Source organism: Gossypium arboreum, chromosome 13 (assembly GCF_025698485.1).
Source record: "Gossypium arboreum isolate Shixiya-1 chromosome 13, ASM2569848v2, whole genome shotgun sequence".
NCBI lineage: Eukaryota > Viridiplantae > Streptophyta > Magnoliopsida > Malvales > Malvaceae > Gossypium > Gossypium arboreum.
In genome coordinates, this window is record NC_069082.1 from 8,044,604 (window position 1) to 8,062,119 (window position 17,516).

Consider the following 17,516-nt stretch of genomic DNA (forward strand, 5'->3'; position numbering starts at 1 on the left):
ATTATGAGTTTTGAGAAATGCTTTTAATTGATACTATTAATGTACTATTATCAATTTTTAATTTTTTTAGGTTGCTGTTAAGTATTGGTATGTTAATACTTGATTTATATTCTTCAATATTTCTACAATCATTTTTTATAAAAATAATTTTAAAGTGTATAAATTTATGAAAAGAGTCTCAGTAGCAAACAATAGATGGCACGCAGAAATTTGTTTGTGCCTTTGTCTTGAACAGTACCATTTGCACCTACCTGTCAGGCACGATTAGTCGGGCCTATCTGACAGGCGCGACCCATTCTCGTGTATTTTTTATCCGTATTTTGACCCGTTGACCATATTTTTACATGTATATAAAATTAAATATTTTTAATAAAAATAAAAATAATATTTTATTTTAAAAACAAAAGAAATATATTTTAATATAAAAAATAGTCGTACTTATCTGATAGACAAAATGAAAAAAGACTCATTTTGATAAATAATCCAGTTAACAACATATTTTGGTATATAAATTTTTTTTAATTTATTTCAGTAAAAAACCCGGGTTGGGGGTTATGAAGCAGAATCCAACCCATAGAGTCACCAAAGCCATAGTCGGGTAGCCCTCTCTCACCCAACCCATTTCCTGTAATATTTCCATATCCAAAGTCCAACATTATTTTCAATTCCATTTTATTTTACCGCCAAATTTTCTGATTTTCAAAAATCTTCTTCTCCCCCCTCCACACTCACCGCTCAAAATGGCGAGAGAACGACGGTCCACGTCATCAACGGATGAAGACGAAGAAATTTCCTCCGGTTCCGATTCCAGCGATTCAAGCGACGAATTTGCCGTTGATTGCTCAGAAGAAGAAGAAGAAGGAGAAGTAGAAGAAAACGACGACGATGGTGGAGAATCCCCCGCGCACCATCCACCGTCCGATGGAGATCTCAAATCTAAGAACGTCGATGCTTTGTTGAGGTGTTCTTTTCGTTTCAAAAATTCAATACGTAATTGGAAAGAAAAACCGAATAACTTGAGCGACCGGAGACTTTTCATTTAAGCTAATCTAAGATGGTTTCCTTTAAGTTTGAACTGGAATACTGCAGATTCAATTGGTTATTGTTTATGCAAGAATTGTTTTATTGTTATGTTTTGAGTCTTGGAATATCGATCGTAGTGAAATATATTTGGTGGGATTTTTTTTGTTAGTTTATTGACATATATGGTAATGGTTTATTAGGGGCAACCTTGTTGTAAGAAGACAATCGCTGCTTCCACGAGTTCTTTCAGTGACAGAAGGAGCTGCAGTTTGTAGGAAACCGTTTAAGCCCCCATGTTCTTATGGCTATAGTAACGGGAAAGAAAATCTTGCACGTCGTCTTTGGGCTCGGAAGCGGTTTGTTCCTTGGGGCTCTTTGACGCCAGCATTAGTTGCAATAGCCAAACCGCTGGGTATAGCTAGACCAGAATCAGATGAGGCTGATATTGTGGAGGAAATTGTGACTCTGCCGCCAGGTGTTGAGCCTTTGGTTTTATGGCAACCTGAACAATCCGAAGATGGACCCATCGAAGTAGTGCCCATAGCAGTGGATCCGTTGCTAGTTCGTTTCCTTCGACCCCATCAAAGGTATTATTCATTGTTCATCAGTCTCGACCCTGCAGTTCGGTTTTGGGATTTGCAGGGTAGAGCTTTATTTACATAGCTGCATGTGTTTTTATATGTAAATTTGTGTCTGGGTGCATGTGCCAGTAAATGCAATTTCACAAATGATCATGTTCTGTTTGAAACTGTAGTATTTAAAGCCGACCGAATATGGATTTTATTTGAATATGGTATAGGTCATTGACAATGCATTATATTTAGAATGAGCGTGTTATCATTTATAGAATTCTGTAATTTGGTTGTAGGTTTTATCTTCTTATAATTTATTTTAAGGGAGACATTATATTTTTCCCTTTATAATGCAGAGAAGGAGTTCAGTTCATGTTTGAATGTGTATCCGGGTTGTATAGTGCTGCCAATATAAACGGATGCATTCTTGCTGATGATATGGGGTAAATATCTTATCCCTTCAGGGTAAATCCCTTTATACTGAGTTTATGACTTCAGCTGTCGTACTATTGGTTTTATTTACATATCCTTCGATATTGCCAGTTTGGGAAAGACATTGCAGTCAATCACTTTACTATATACTCTTCTTCGTCAAGGGTTTGATGGGAAGCCGATGGTTAAGAAGGCCATAATTGTCACCCCAACCAGTCTTGTCAGTAACTGGGAGGCAGAAATCAAGAAGTGGGTTGGACAGAGAGTTCAACTTATAGCTCTCTGTGAAAGCAGCAGAGATGACGTTGTCTCTGGAATTGACAGCTTCACAAGTCCCCGTAGCTTGTTGCAGGTAATTTTTGCACTTCATAATTTGGTAGTACATTCTTTTCGAAATTTTTTTATCAATTTAATCAATGGTTTCCAGGTATTGATTGTTTCATATGAGACATTTAGGATGCATTCATCAAAATTTTGCCAAAGTGAAGCTTGTGATCTTCTTATTTGTGATGAGGCTCACAGGCTGAAAAATGACCAGACAATAACAAACAGGGTATATTTCTGAAGAAACTATTTTCTCTTCTGTTTGTTCTGTGGTAGTAGTCATTCCTTTTGTTGGTTTTTCTGAAAAATTTCCATAAACATGTCCATGGTCTAGGCATTGGCTGCTCTCTCTTGTAAACGCCGGATTTTGTTATCTGGAACCCCCATGCAGGTAACAGTCATTTCTATATGATTCATGATATGCTTGATGAATGCTGTTTGTCTTCTTAACATATAGTTTGCTGTCCTTTTCTATCCAAACAGAATGATCTTGAAGAGTTCTTTGCCATGGTGAACTTCACAAATCCAGGGATTTTGGGTGATGTTGCATTCTTTCGTCGTTACTACGAGGTCTGTTGATCACTTAGTATTGTTGTTTCAGAGTTTAAATAAATGCAAAAATTACATATAAATGCTTGTACCTGTTTGAGTTCCACTGCTCCATATGTTAGTTACCCTTAAAAGTCGCATACATTTTTTACCGTAAAATTTGTAGTGCATATCCCTTCATTGTTTCTGCCACACTGGTCTGCTAAAAACCTATGAAAAAGGATTTGCCCTTGAACTGGGTAAAGCTTACATACATGCTGTTATTTGTGTTGCATCAGTAAATATACCTTGCATATCCAAATAGCTGTTTGATCCCCTTTCTACCATAGTAAGCATTTTTTTTTCCCTGGACTCTTTACCTTGTGTGTGTAAAGGCCAGTTGCTTATGGGCAGTTAAAATGTTTTGCAATTGATTTGCTTAAGGTCTAGAATTCAAGTCTATGCAGATAACCTTATAGTAGGCTTTTGTCGTCATGCAGTAGAAAATATATATAGTCAAGTTGGTTTCCTAATCTGTGAAGGATAATAGTATCATGGTGGAAACCATCATAGTATATTGTTAAATTCATCTAAATAAATTTTAATTAGAGAAGTTAGGAATGTATGCTATAGTTGCACTAGAAGAATATGCTTTCCTTGGACCTTCTATAACTAGTATTTCTGGTGACTAATTATTCCTGCTGTTTCTTTTTGCTTTTGTCTTTTCCACTCTAACAACACTTGCTTGTTTCTTATATATACTGTCCTGCCTACAAATAATGAAGACACCAATAATTTGTGGAAGAGAACCAACTTCTAGTGAAGAAGAGAAGAAGCTAGCTGCAGAACGTTCTTCAGAATTAAGTGCCATAGTGAATCAGGTAATCTTGGTTTACTATTGTTACTTTTAGCAAGAATTAGAAGTTTCTTGAGGATTATATCTACATTCTCTTTGGTATTTGAACTTTATAGAGCAGTTGTTCACTTCCTGAAATACATATCCTTTTGTGTTGACATGGCTGTAATTCTTTTGAATAACCACTTCCAGTGTTTTTCAAATTGACTGAAAGTTAAGTGATTGCAGTTCATATTGAGGAGGACTAATGCGTTGCTATCAAATCATCTGCCTCCAAAGGTATGGGTCTCATATTGAATTACATCTTACTTTGTTTATATATTGTCATCTTCTTAAACTCTATTTGCAAAATTATCTTTTACTAAAGGCTTATAATATTAAAATAGAGGTTGGTGACTAGACTAAATATTTAATGGGTTATCTGATTTTTTTTCCTTCTGGACATTTTGTTCTTCTTGCAGATAGTTGAAGTAGTATGCTGCAAGTTGACTCCTCTTCAGTCTGAGTTGTACAACCATTTTATACACTCAAAAAATGTTGGTTGATTTGTTATTGCTTTACAATGGACCACCAAAAGATTACACTCTGTAGACCAATGCAATTGTTTTCTTGTCCCTCTCGAATTCAGGTTAAAAAAGTCATCACTGAAGAAACAAAGCAAACAAAGATTTTGGCTTATATTACAGCTCTTAAGAAGCTCTGCAATCATCCGAAGGTACCCTAGTTTGAGGGAAAAACATATTTCTTGACATGATTCTTAGTTTATGATGAGTTTTGTGTACTTATTGAACTTAGTGGTGGAAAAGGATTAATCTGTTATTTGTGTGCTGTCAGTTTTCCATTCCTTATCTGGCATAATGCCCTTTTTTTACATTCAGCATTTCAAAATTAACTGGGTGTGCTGGCCTTTGTGTTATCTGACTTGTATTGTTTACCTTTCTACTTGATTTCTCTTCTTTTACTAATTTTAAGGAATTTACCATGTTCTCATAGATGATATTTCTCTATGTAGCTCATTTATGATACCATAAAAAGTGGAAGTCCGGGAACTACTGGTTTTGAGGACTGTATGCGGTTTTTCCCACCAGAGATGTTCTCAGGAAGGCAGGCTTCTCAGTATCTGATATACTTATGCTTTATGTTAACGATCTGAAATCTCAGAAGACTTTGTTTGTCCTTTTATTAGATCGGGATCCTGGACTGGTGGTGATGGGGCTTGGGTTGAACTATCTGGGAAAATGCATGTATTAGCTCGATTGCTGGCTCATTTACGTCAGAGAACTGATGATCGCATTGTTCTTGTTTCAAACTATACACAGGTCAGTTTAAATGGTTAACAAGTTGTTATAGAAAATTATCATAGTTGTTTCATGTTTCTGGTCAAAATGTTCTCAACTTTAACTACTCTTAGGTTGTTTCAATAACCATTTCAGCTAAATAAACTACAATAAAAATATCAACTGAAGTATCTGGTAATGGGAAAACATGTAGTTAAAGAAGCAAAACCAAAAGGTGGCTGCACTTGCAGGCTACTGTTCTGATCAATGTGAATTTAGAAGCAATTACAACCTGGTGTAGGAATTAGGAATTGGGAGATGATTGCATGTCATGATATATATGCTGCTCAGTGATAACAGTCACATTGCTCTATTCATATTATAGGAGACTATCATAAATCATTGATAGCAAAAGGTACTGCTTATTTTTAACTGTCTTTCAAGGATAGAAACAACATGTTCATGGTGGACAGACCCATTTAGTCATGGACATCTTCTTTTCCTACTCTAACCCGTATCATTGTTTATATTTAGCATTAGATAGACCCCTTGGGATAAATCACAATCTATTACAATTTTTGTGAAACTGAATTTATTATGCATCAGACACTGGACCTATTTGCTCAATTGTGTCGAGAAAGAAGATATCCATACTTGAGGCTTGACGGAACCACATCAATTAGCAAAAGGCAGAAACTCGTTAATCGCTTTAATGACTCAACCAAGGTATAAAATTTCTTTACGTGAATAAATTTGTGGATTAGGATTCTCTAGTTCATAATTTCTCGGGAGGCTTTATCAGTGATAATCCAGAATGATTTGACATTTTGCAGGATGAGTTTGTGTTCCTATTAAGTAGCAAGGCAGGTGGCTGTGGTCTCAATTTGATTGGTGGTAATCGACTGGTCTTGTTTGACCCTGATTGGAACCCAGCTAACGATAAGCAAGTAATATCTTGTCTGAGCTCCAATTATTTCTTTGTCATTGATAAAGTAGGCACTTGTCATGTGAACCAATATTCTGACCCTTTGCTAACATAACTTAGGCTGCTGCAAGGGTTTGGAGAGATGGGCAGAAAAAAAGAGTTTATATTTACAGATTCCTAAGTACTGGAACAATTGAAGAAAAGGTTTTGATGTGACTTTAACTCAATATAAATCAGTCTTCTTGTATGAAAGTTGCCAATAGATAGTTGTAATGAGAGAGCATATTTATATTTCTGTAGGTGTACCAGCGGCAAATGTCAAAGGAAGGGCTGCAAAAAGTTATCCAGCAGGAGCAAGTAGACAGCGTTAAGGGACAGGTTCCTATTTGTCAATTTTTATGTGTGTTCCCTTGAAGCTTGCTTTTAGTTCATCATATGACAACTGCTCGAGACTTTTGAGTTGCAGGGAAACGTTTTCTCAACGGAAGATTTACGTGACCTTTTCACATTTTATGATAATGTGAGGTAGTGTATTTTTCTAAGTTACAGCATACTCTTATACGTCTTCTCTAAAAGAATGATACCTGCATTACATAATATCATCTGTTTATTCAGTAGATTTACAAGTAACATCTCCTCTAGAGCACATGAGAGATTGTGAGGTTACACAAAACCGTAGGTGTATCCTTATCAGACAACGTGAATTCACAGCATAAGCTCCTGTAAACCTCTAATTCTGCAACAAGACTTGACATTATCTCAGACTATAAAGTCCCTTTTTCATGTCTTTTCAAGCAAGCCACATTTATGCTATTTCACTTGTATACAGCTATGCTGGAAATTCCAGTTCACTCTATTTTCAATCATCGCTTCAAATTTATCTTAGCTAGAGCAGTTTGCAGTTCATCTTCATGTTTGTGTGACATGAATCTTTTATCTCATCAACTACGCAGGTCTGAAATTCATGGAAAGATGAACTGCAATCGGTGTAAAAATGATGGGTCTGAGAACATAGGAGAGCAGGAGAGATGTGAATCAGAAAATGGAAGCTTTGGATCAGATCAAGAGGTTTCTGACATAGGTGGATTTGCAGGAATAGCTGGATGTCTGGATAAGCTAAAGAGCTCAGAAAAACAGGTTTGGCTATTATTAAGGGAATATACTACTTGTGCCTCTCGTTTCCTATTGTTTATCTTCTCTTTGGGATTGTTTTCAGGTGGGGAGTCCCTTAGAAGAGGATTTAGTTAGCTGGGGGCATCATTTTCACTCAGAATCAGTACCTGATTCTATTCTCCAAGCTTCAGCTGGCGGTGAGGTAATGCAAATATTGATGCTACTTTGTATCATACAATCGTAAAGCCGCACTATAATTCTTTGCTAGTTAATGATCTTGACCTTATGTAGAGCAACTTCCTCCACTGGAATTTATCATGAAGCATGGATTTAAAAATTGGACCGGATTGACTGATTCAATTGGTTAGAATGGAAACCAATCCATCTAGTTCAATTACATAAGTTGAACAAAAAAAATAAATAAATAGAGAATCAGCTGGAATTGGAAAAAGAACTGGGAACTAGAATCGAAAAAAGCCAAATAAAAACTGGTAAACTGGGCTTTTTGTTTATTTATTAATTTTGAATTTTTAACAAAAAATTGGGCATTTTATTATGTTCTGGTTCATTTTATCTTGGTTTTTGTAAATATATATCTATTTTATTCCTGATTTCTTAAAATTTTCCTTATTATCTAATGGAAATTTCAACTATCATTAATTTGTGTTTTTAAAAATTTCAAGATTATTGAATTGCCTAGTTGAATTGGTTGAACCTGTTCGATCTTTAATTTTGTTTTTCCATGTTGTGACTGATATTCTTGCCTTACTCATATCCGGACATGGTTATGAGGATATGATACATCTACCTGTATTTAACTCTCACATTTGAGCGTGAGTAGGACAAGCACTAAGCTTTACATAAACATATATTGCAGGTCACATTTGTTTTCACCAATCAAGTAGATGGGAAGCTTGTTCCTATTGAATCAAAGGGAAACCCAAGGATGCAGGAAAGGGAGGGCGGTAAAAGCCAGAAAATTGGAAAGGTTAGTCACATGATAGAAAGAGAACGCAATAAAATCCAGAATTCCGTGAAGCAAAACCTGGATTATAGGTCAAAATTTTTATCCAAACATCACAAACTATTAAATTCTGTTTCTTCCAATAGAAATTCTTTGATGATAACACCACCACCACCACCACCACCACCACCACCACCATCATCTACTTCACCCATCCCTTTACAAGGTACACTTCATAAGACCGTATCTAGTGGACCTTCTCTTGGAATTCAATTACCTCTTAAAAGATCTTCTCGTGCTTCTGTAGAACATGATGATGATTTTCAATAGAGTTTTTGGCAACATGCTTTTTTTGGTTTTTTTTTTATAGAAAAAATAAACATGAAAATAATGTAATGAACATGATATGATAGGTTTAAATGCAATTGATACAGGTTATTTTTAAAGAAATACATGCTAAGCTCATTTAGTGTATTTATGTTTGTGATTTTGATATATAAATTTTTGTTTTGTTTAATTTGCATGATTAAAATACAAAACAATATGTAAATATATAAATTGCTAGATTTAAAAAAAAGTATGCGATTTATAGATAGTGTAGAAATGGCAAATTGTTATTTGATAAATCAATTGTTTCTAGTTAAAATTTCATTCTAAAAAGAACATTTAAGAGAAATAAAATTTGATTTCAAATTTAATCAATTTTGTGGAAAAAATGCTATTAGTGTGAAAAATAAAATAGAATAAAATAAATAAAAATAAAGAACACATAAATTTTACGTGGAAACCCTTTCGGAAAAAAACCACGCAAGAGGAGAAGAAAATTCACTATGTCGAAAAATTTTACTCAAATACAAGAGGAATAGACTATGTCTATTTATAGGCTTGCAAAGCCATATTCTAGTAGGATTGAAACACCTTATCCTAATCAATATAAAATAGATAGAGTTTAATAAGGTTTAAAACCTTATTCTAAAATAAAATAAAAGAAGTCTAGTTCTATATGGATTTTACTTTTATTTTATTTTCCATCGTATTTTATTTAAATAAGAATTTGGGTCACTTAATTCTAACAATCTCCACTTTGACACAAATTCTCAATGAACAAGTTCTTCATCGCGAACTTTCAATAAACAAGTTCTTCACCTCTTCCAAAAAACCCCTTAAGGGTTTAACTTCAACAATTAACATCAACCAAGTCTAAGCAATGCTCAAACTTGGTTATAGGAAGTGACTTAGTCATCATATCTGCAGGATTTTCATGAGTGCTAATTTTGCTCACAACAATATCACCACGAGCAATAATATCACGAACAAAATGATACCGAATATCAATGTGTTTTGTTCTCTCATGAAACATTTGATCTTTTGTAAGAAAGATAGCACTGATCGTCACAAAATCTTGTCTTGATTTGAAGGTCTTCATTGAGTTCACTAAATAGTCCTTCAACCAAATAGCTTCTTTACAAGCCTCAAGAATCGCCATGTACTCACCCGATTGGTAGACAAAGCGACCGTAGTTTGCAAAGTGGCTTTCCAACTAATTGCACAACCTCCGATTGTAAAGACGTAACTGTGAGAGATCTTCTTCTATCAAGGTCTCCAGCAAAATCAGCATCAACATACCCTATAACTCCATCTTTAGTTCTTCCAAGCGTAAGCAAACATTAGTAGTGCCTCGTAAGTATCTTAAAATCCATCGAACGCTTTCCGGTGTTCTTTACCGAGATTCGCCATGTATCGCTAAGCGCATTGATCGCATATGATAAATCGGGCGTGAACAAACTATAGCATACATGAGAGATCCTCTGCACTAGAGTATGGAACATGTGACATGTACTCAATCTCATTATCGATTGAGGAGATAAGGCCGATGAAAGTCTAAAATGGTCGCTAAAGGAGTACTAACGAGGCTTAGCACTCTGCATATTGAACTCGCAAAGAACTTTCTCAATGTACCCCTTATGACTTAGGTACAATTTACTTGCTTTTCTATCTCGAGAATCTCCATACCAAGTATCTTCTTTCTTTGGTTCTAAATCTTTCATCTCAAATTCTTCACTTAGTTGGGCTTTAACCTTTCTTATCTCTTTTATCTTTTCTTGCTATCAACATGTCATCAACATAAAGAAGTAGATACACAAAAGAACCATCACTTTTTTCTTAAAGTAGACACAACTGTCAAAACTACTTCTTTTGAAATCATGAGAAGTCATAAAGGAATCAAACCTCTTGTACCCTTGTCTTGGTGATTGTTTCAAACCGTAAAGGGACTTTTTCAACAAGCAAACATAGTCCTCTTTTTCGAGACTATAAAACCCTCTGGTTGTTGCATGTAAATATCTTCCTCAAGTTCTCCATGCAAAATGCGTTTTACATCTAATCGCTCAAGCTCCAAATCATGCATGGCCACAATACCAAGCAAAGCTCGAATCGAACTATGCTTAACAACTGGAGAGAACACATCTGTGAAGTCCACTCGGAATTTGATGTAACCCTTTGCAACAAGCCTTGCTTTATATCCGGGTTCTTCAACTCCTGAGTCCCTTCTTTCTTTTAAACACCCATTTACAACGAACGACCTTTTTACCTTTAGGAAGTTTTACAAGATCCCATATTCGCTTTTTGTAGAGTGATTCCATCTCCTCTTGCATAGCAAACATCCACTTTTTCGAGTCTTCACGACTAATCGCCTCGAATAATTAAATGGCTCTTGATTCGCATCTATATCTTCACCACATTTAAAGCATAAGCAACTAGATCAACCTCGGCATACTTCTTTGGAGGTTTAATTTCTCTTCTTGTCCTGTTTTTGGCGATAGAGTATTGCGGTGAAGAAGCAACTCTATTCTCAATTTTGTCTTGGCTTGAGGAGTTGATTACGTATTAATCGATGCTCCACCGCTTTTGGTTTTCTTTATTGGAAGAGTCTTTAAGAGATAAGTTAGGTAGCATAGCAGTTTCATCAAAACAACATCTCTGTTAATCACAACTTTTCTATTTTCAGGACACCATAACTTATAGCCTTTTACACCACTTTATAACCAAGAAAAACGCATTTAATGGATCTCGGTTCTAATTTTCCATTATCAACATGAGCATCGCAGGACACCCAAAAATCTTTAAATCGAATAATTAGCAGGATTACGGACCATACCTCTTGTGGAGTCTTTTTCTCAATGGCAGCGGATGGAGATCGGTTGATCAAAAACATGCGATGAGGTCGCTTACGCCCAAAATGACTTGTAAGTTGGCATTTGACAACATACATCGAACCTTCTCCATGATCGTTCGTTCATTCGTTCGCAACGCCGCTTTTTTGTGGAGTATGACGAATCGTCAAGTGTCTCATGATCCTTCCGACTTGCACAATCTATTAAACTCATCGAGCAGAACTCTAAGCCATTGTGCATGCGGAGGTATTTTATCTGCTTTTCCCGTCTTTTTCAATCATAATTTTCCAAGACTTAAATGTGGAAAACACATCGCTTTTCGCTTTAGGAAGAACGCCCAAACTTTTCTCGGAAAAATCATCAATAAAGGTTAGCATATAATTAGCTCCACCTCTCGAAGGCACTCGGACGGCCCCATAGATCGAATGGATATACTCCAACGTTTCCTTCGTGTTATGGATTCCTCTAGTGAATCGAACTCTCTTTGCTTCCCAAAAACACAGTGCTCACGAAATTCGGTTTGCAAATTCCTTGCCCATTAAGAAGTCCTCTTTTGCTTAATTACGCCATGCCATTCTCACTCATATGCCCTAGGCGCATATGCCAAAGTTTAGTAATATCATCATCGACAAGGAAGAGAAGCGGCAATTGCATCACGATATGATAAGAGAACCTCAGAAACATATAACTTGGCAATCTTTCTTTGCCCTTTCATCACAACAAGGACCCTTTGAAATCTTTAAAACCCCACTTTCATTTGTGTATCTGCCCTTTTGAATCAAGAGTACTCAACGAAATTAAATTTCTTTTCAATTCGGAACATGCCGACGTCACTAAGTGTTCGACAACTCCATCAAACATCTTAACTTTAATTGTTCCAACACTGCGATTTTACATGAAGCATTATTTCCCATCAAAACAACACCTTGAGATCTTGTTTCATAAGTTGTAAACCAATCTGATTGGGACTCATGTGGAAGGTGCAGACTGAATCAAGTATCCACTCCTCGCTTACTTTAGAATCATTGTGAAGCAACTAGAAGTTCACCATCATTGTAGTCTTCTACAACATCGACTTCACCGGAATTTTCCATTTGTTTTCCTTTTGATTCGCAGCCTCCTTTTAATCTTATTTTGTAGCTTATAGCACTCAGATTTAATGTGCCCTTTCTTCTTGCGAAGTTGCAAGTTTTACCTCTGTTTGAAGATTTCGATCTACCCTTAGATTTACCACGAGGATTCCGTTCCTGTGTTCTACCACGATCATCATCAACATTCCGGTCTTGTCTCCCACGAACAATGAGACCCTCTCCCTGAGAGTTGGGTTTAACCACAAGATGCTTCATCTTATCATACGAGGTTAAAGAATCATAAACCTCATCAACCTGTGAGAGACTCGCGGCTATATAAAATCGTGTCTCTAAAGGTTGAATAAGGCGGGGCAACGAACAAAGTAGAATCAACCCTAGATCTTCCTTATCATCTTGAACCTCCATGGCCTTCAAGTTTGAGAGAATTTCTTTAAACACTGTTAAGTGTTCGTGTCTGACGCACCTTCCTTCAAACGATGAGCATAAAGACGCCGCTTCATATGCAACTTGCTTGTTAGAGTTTTCGACATACATATTTGTTCTAGCCTCTTCCATAATGCAATGGCGGTTTTCTCTTTCATCACATCCCGCAAAATTTCGTTGGACAAATGCAGATGTAATTGTGTTAATGCCTTTCGATCCTTACGCTTCTTCTCTTCATCGTTAATGTCGAAGGCATCTTATCTATCCTAGCAGGGCATCCTCTAGATCCATCTGCAAGAAGCGCTTGCATCTTAATTTGTCACAACGCAAATCGGTGTTGCGATCCAACAATGAATTTCATACTTCAAAGACGCCATTACCGTGATCGAGATGAATAACCGGAAGCTCGATACCAATTTATGAAAAATAAAATAGAATAAAATAAATAAAAATAAAGAACACATAAATTTTACGTGAAACCCTTTCGGAAAAAAACCACGAGAGGAGAAGAAAATTCACTATGTCGAAAAATTTTTACTCAAATACAAGAGGAATAGACTATGTCTATTTATAGGCTTGCAAAGCCATATTCTAGTAGGATTGAAACACCTTACCTAATCAATATAAAATAGATGGAGTTTAATAAGGTTTAAAAACCTTATTCTAAAATAAAATAAAAGAAGTCTAGTTCTATATGGATTTTACTTTTATTTTATTTTCCATCGTATTTTATTTAAATAAGAATTTGGGTCACTTAATTCTAACAATTAGTAAATAGAAAAGAGAACTTGTAAGATAAGTTACACCAAAGCACTTAAATACTTAAAAAATAGCATCATGTTATGATATTTTTGCATATTATTAAACATGAATTTTTTATCCAAATAATATAATATATATTAAAATAGGATAAGGGTCCTAATATTTATTGATCTAGGCAAACTGAATAGTTTAAAATTGGTGCACCTTACTAATCTGCGACACCTCTCTTCCTTGCCACCGATGACATCATATTGTATAAGAAAGTAAATTTTTTTGGGTGTCGCTTGACACGTCAGCGATACTAGTATTTGACAACTCAAAATACTTGTATTTGATATATGTATAGGCTGAAAAAATATTTTTTATATTGATGCCTCTGATGTGTTAGGCGGCACCCAAATATTTTAAATAATTTTTTTTGTGAAACACCCACCTTTGGAACCTGGACCTGTTTTATATATTAATTCTTTTGGTCTATACGTATAAAAAATGAGTAGTTTGAGTTGTCAAATATTGGTGTTGTCAATGTGTCAGACGGCATCTAAAAAAAATATTATTTACAATGTGATGTCATTAGTGGCAGGGGAGAGAGGTGCTGCCGATTAGTCAGGTGGCACCGGTTTTACACAATTCAATTTGCCTAGCTCAATAAATATTAAGACCCTTATTCTATTTCAGTATATATTTTATTTTTTTATATTATTTAGTTAAAAAAACTTATAATCATATATAACTTACTTTTTTTTTTTCCACAATAATCACTTTTAACATAAAAAAATGATAATAGAACACTTGCTGGATTCGATATGATATATATATTTAATAACTATTTAAATAAAAAAACTACATTTTAAAACAAGATTAAAAAACTATATTTAAATCATGGTTTATTTTTGGTACAAGAAAAATAACAATTAAGGCCAAGTAAAGCTAATGAAATATTTAGAAACGGTCTTCACTCAATGAAAAGCCTTGCTCTTTAGATAGCGATTGTTTGCTGGTTGCAGAACTATGTTAATGTCTTGGAGGAGAGATTTAATATCTTCAAAGGCTAGTTGAAGTTTCCATCCCTCTTTAGACGTCCTGTGATTATGTTACTCCATTTCTTGTCAGCGCTCAATAAGCTGCAACATTTTAAGGTTATGAATTCTAAAAAGCAGGAGTATATAAGGATACAGACAAGAAGCTTGCTGGCAAGTCTGAAACTGAGAACATATATGAGTTGAGATCCATATTTATTCTAGGCAATTGCATATCCTCCAATTAAACTATTTTGTCTGCTGTGCATAATGATGAGGAAAACAACCATTGAATATTAATGGCATCCACAGATTGGGTCAATTAAAGTCTTTGTTGTTGAGAGAGGTCGACATTGTTGGAAAGGAGTTGAGGAATGTAGAGTCATATCTGAGATATTCTATTATTCTTGGCCGCAGCGAGGGGGCAAAGACATGTACCTTGGAAGATGAGGTTGTTTTCTGACTTTCAGATAATCCAAAGAGTGCAGGACATCGCCATGTAGAAAATTCTTGAGAACGCAATTGAGATATCATTATCTTGAAACCACTGAAGAATCTAGTTTGAAACGGAAGTGACCATTCAAAGAATCCGTGCGGAAACAAGGGGGGAACCGAACCAGACTGCTATTGTAAAGGTACAATTTAGAAAGAGATGATCAATAATTTCTCTACTTTCTTTACATTGGGGACAAAAGGAGTCGTTTCATTGAGAGCCTCTTGATAGAAAATCTTTAGTGGGAAAATCATTTTTGCAAATTCTCCACAAGAAAATGATGATCTTAAAAGGGATCTTAAGGTGCCAAAGACTTTTCCATGCAGCTTGCTGAGGATCCTGCATAAAAGCACCGAGGTTACTTTGATAGAGGTGTGTATAAGCATTTTTAACCGAGAAGAGGCCATTAAAGTTCGATTTTCATACAATCCTATTAGATCGGTTGGAGATCGTTTTGTTGAGAACGAAAGATTGGATAAAAGAATTTGTTTGAGGGCCTAATCTTGATGTGTCACTGTGCCAATAAGCGGGCGTAGCAGGCCTGTGGAAATCCAACTCTTGTCCCCACTCCAGAGTTGTACATGTTTACCGCTATTGCAGATATCGCTACCAATAAGGATGTTTTCCCCTGCCCACGAGTCAGAAGGTTTAGGCTTACCAATTCAAAGGGCAGTTATTGCAATACTTTCCATTAAGAACACTGATGAGCAAGCAATGTTTATCAGTAAGAAAACGCCGAGCAGTTTTCGAAAGCAAGGCATCGTTAAAGATACTCATTTTACTAATGCCAAGGCCTGGGAGCACAAAGAGTCTCCCAGTTACAAGTGTGCAATTTTCTAGTGCTTGGGTCATGGCCCTACCAAAAGGATCTAATTCTCTTACCAATTTCCTCACAAATATTAAAAGGGCTTTAGAGACAGAAAGGTGGTAAAGAGGAATTGAGGAACAAGTCTTCCTCCCATTAAAAGGCATTTAGATTTTCAAGAAGTCAATTTCGCTCTTATCTTGTCTAGCAAATTGTGAAAGAATTCTCTTTTTCCGAATTTTACCTAGTTCAAGGCTAAGATACTTTCCAAGGATATCAACTTTTTTTGCATTAAGAATACTACCATACCATCTTCTTGCTTGAACCTTAAGGGAGGGGCTGAGAAAAAACTCAGACTTCTCAAAATTAATTTGGAGACCCGAGAGAAAAAAAATTAAGAAGAGCTTTAAGTGACCTGCATGCTTGAATCGAAGCATTAAAGAAGATATAGCAATCATCAGCGAAAAGTTCCTTGAATAGAACCATTATTTTCAGCATCTTAAAGCATATGAGAAAGCACATTCATGAAGATGACAAAAAAGGCTAAGAGAAAGAGGGTCTCTCCGCTGTAGGCCTCTGTTGGGGGCAAAACCTTTCGATGGTGAGTCATTGATCAACACTTGATAAGAGACATAGGGATACATTATCTAATAAGGTTGATCCAATATTGATTGAAACCCAAAGAGTCAAGAGCAGATAGGAGAAAGACCCAATTGATCTTGTCAAAAGCCTTGCTCCTATCAATATTAAAAATGGCTAGAGAACCTTTGCCCTTGGTTTTTCTTTTGATGAAGTGAAGGATTTCTGTGGCTAAAATAATATTATCTGAAATGAGACATCTAAGAATAAAAGCATCTTGAAAGGGAGTGATAAGAGAGGGAAGAATACTCTTAAGCCGATTGATAATATTCTGTAGGGCACATTATTTGAATTATTGATTGCTTTCACAACTTTAAAAAATTATAATTGATTTTTCAAACTACGAGTCCATCTATTAGTGTAAGCTTTATCTTGAGCTTTAAAAGTCATTTTGGACCTACCGTACTCCAACTTGAATAGGATATGTTACATGTTTTCTTCAACTCGATAGATCTAAACTATGCATGCAGTAGGTTGATAGGTTTTAAAATTTTACTAACATATTTTAAATATACTTTACGTGATATTCAAAATAATCTTTAATGCCTATACTGATGATTAAGTTGACAAAAAAACTTGGTTGTTACATTATATTTTGAGAACTCAATTACAGTATTTTAAAAATTAGATCATAGAGGATGTTTAGTTGATTTAAACCATATAAAATTTAACTTGTATCAAGACAAGTATTGTTAAGGTTTCATCCAAATAAAATCTATTTATATTTAAGTTTTATTTGAGTTAGCGTCATAAGTTAACTAAACATCAATTCAGTTGAAAATAATTAAAATTTATTATTTTTACAAAATAAAAAATATTAATGTGAAAGTGTTTTTATTTATTTTTTATATAAAGCAATTCAAACTTAAAATAATTCTAAAAATTTTAAGCTAATTGACAATTATAAAAGATAATAATTTGAGCTAATTAATACTTAAACATGAATTAAATATTTTCGATAATCAAATTAGATAATTTTATGAATAGTTAAATCAATATAATTTGCCAACATTCAAAAAGAAACTTAAATAATAGTAAAATTTCCTAAGTGCCAAGCATTATTTGGATATTTTATTTTATAATTAACGCAACTTTTA

The 17,516-nt window shown here is 35.1% G+C and overlaps 1 protein-coding gene and 1 long non-coding RNA gene across 2 annotated transcripts; one reads left to right on the plus strand and one right to left on the minus strand.

Annotated features, from left to right (window-relative positions):
* The first annotated feature begins 548 nt into the window (after positions 1 to 548).
* Positions 549 to 8,488, plus strand: LOC108463125 (protein CHROMATIN REMODELING 25). Its single transcript, XM_017763076.2, has 21 exons — positions 549 to 961; positions 1,224 to 1,610; positions 1,952 to 2,038; positions 2,139 to 2,379; positions 2,455 to 2,580; positions 2,686 to 2,742; positions 2,835 to 2,921; positions 3,665 to 3,760; positions 3,964 to 4,014; positions 4,197 to 4,271; positions 4,364 to 4,450; positions 4,748 to 4,839; positions 4,922 to 5,054; positions 5,619 to 5,738; positions 5,846 to 5,959; positions 6,058 to 6,141; positions 6,238 to 6,315; positions 6,404 to 6,462; positions 6,891 to 7,074; positions 7,154 to 7,252; positions 7,928 to 8,488. Exons 1-21 carry the CDS (start codon positions 741 to 743, stop codon positions 8,342 to 8,344), a joined length of 2,895 nt encoding a protein of 964 aa, XP_017618565.1. The 5' UTR covers positions 549 to 740; the 3' UTR covers positions 8,345 to 8,488.
* Positions 8,489 to 14,311: 5,823 nt separating this feature from the next.
* On the minus strand, positions 14,312 to 15,000 carry LOC128286924 (uncharacterized). Its single transcript, XR_008277613.1, has 2 exons — positions 14,921 to 15,000; positions 14,312 to 14,587 (listed from the first exon to the last, which is right to left on the minus strand). It is a non-coding gene; the product is annotated as an uncharacterized LOC128286924 (long non-coding RNA).
* Positions 15,001 to 17,516: the final 2,516 nt, after the last annotated feature.

Excerpts from the sequence above, each read along its gene's own strand:
- LOC108463125 (XM_017763076.2), top strand. The coding sequence starts at position 741 with ATGGCGAGAGAACGACGGTCCACGTCATCAACGGATGAAGACGAAGAA. Across the intron at positions 2,039-2,138 it reads ATTCTTGCTGATGATATGGG|TTTGGGAAAGACATTGCAGT; the intron begins GTAAATATCTTA and ends CGATATTGCCAG. Across the intron at positions 4,451-4,747 it reads AGCTCTGCAATCATCCGAAG|CTCATTTATGATACCATAAA; the intron begins GTACCCTAGTTT and ends TTCTCTATGTAG.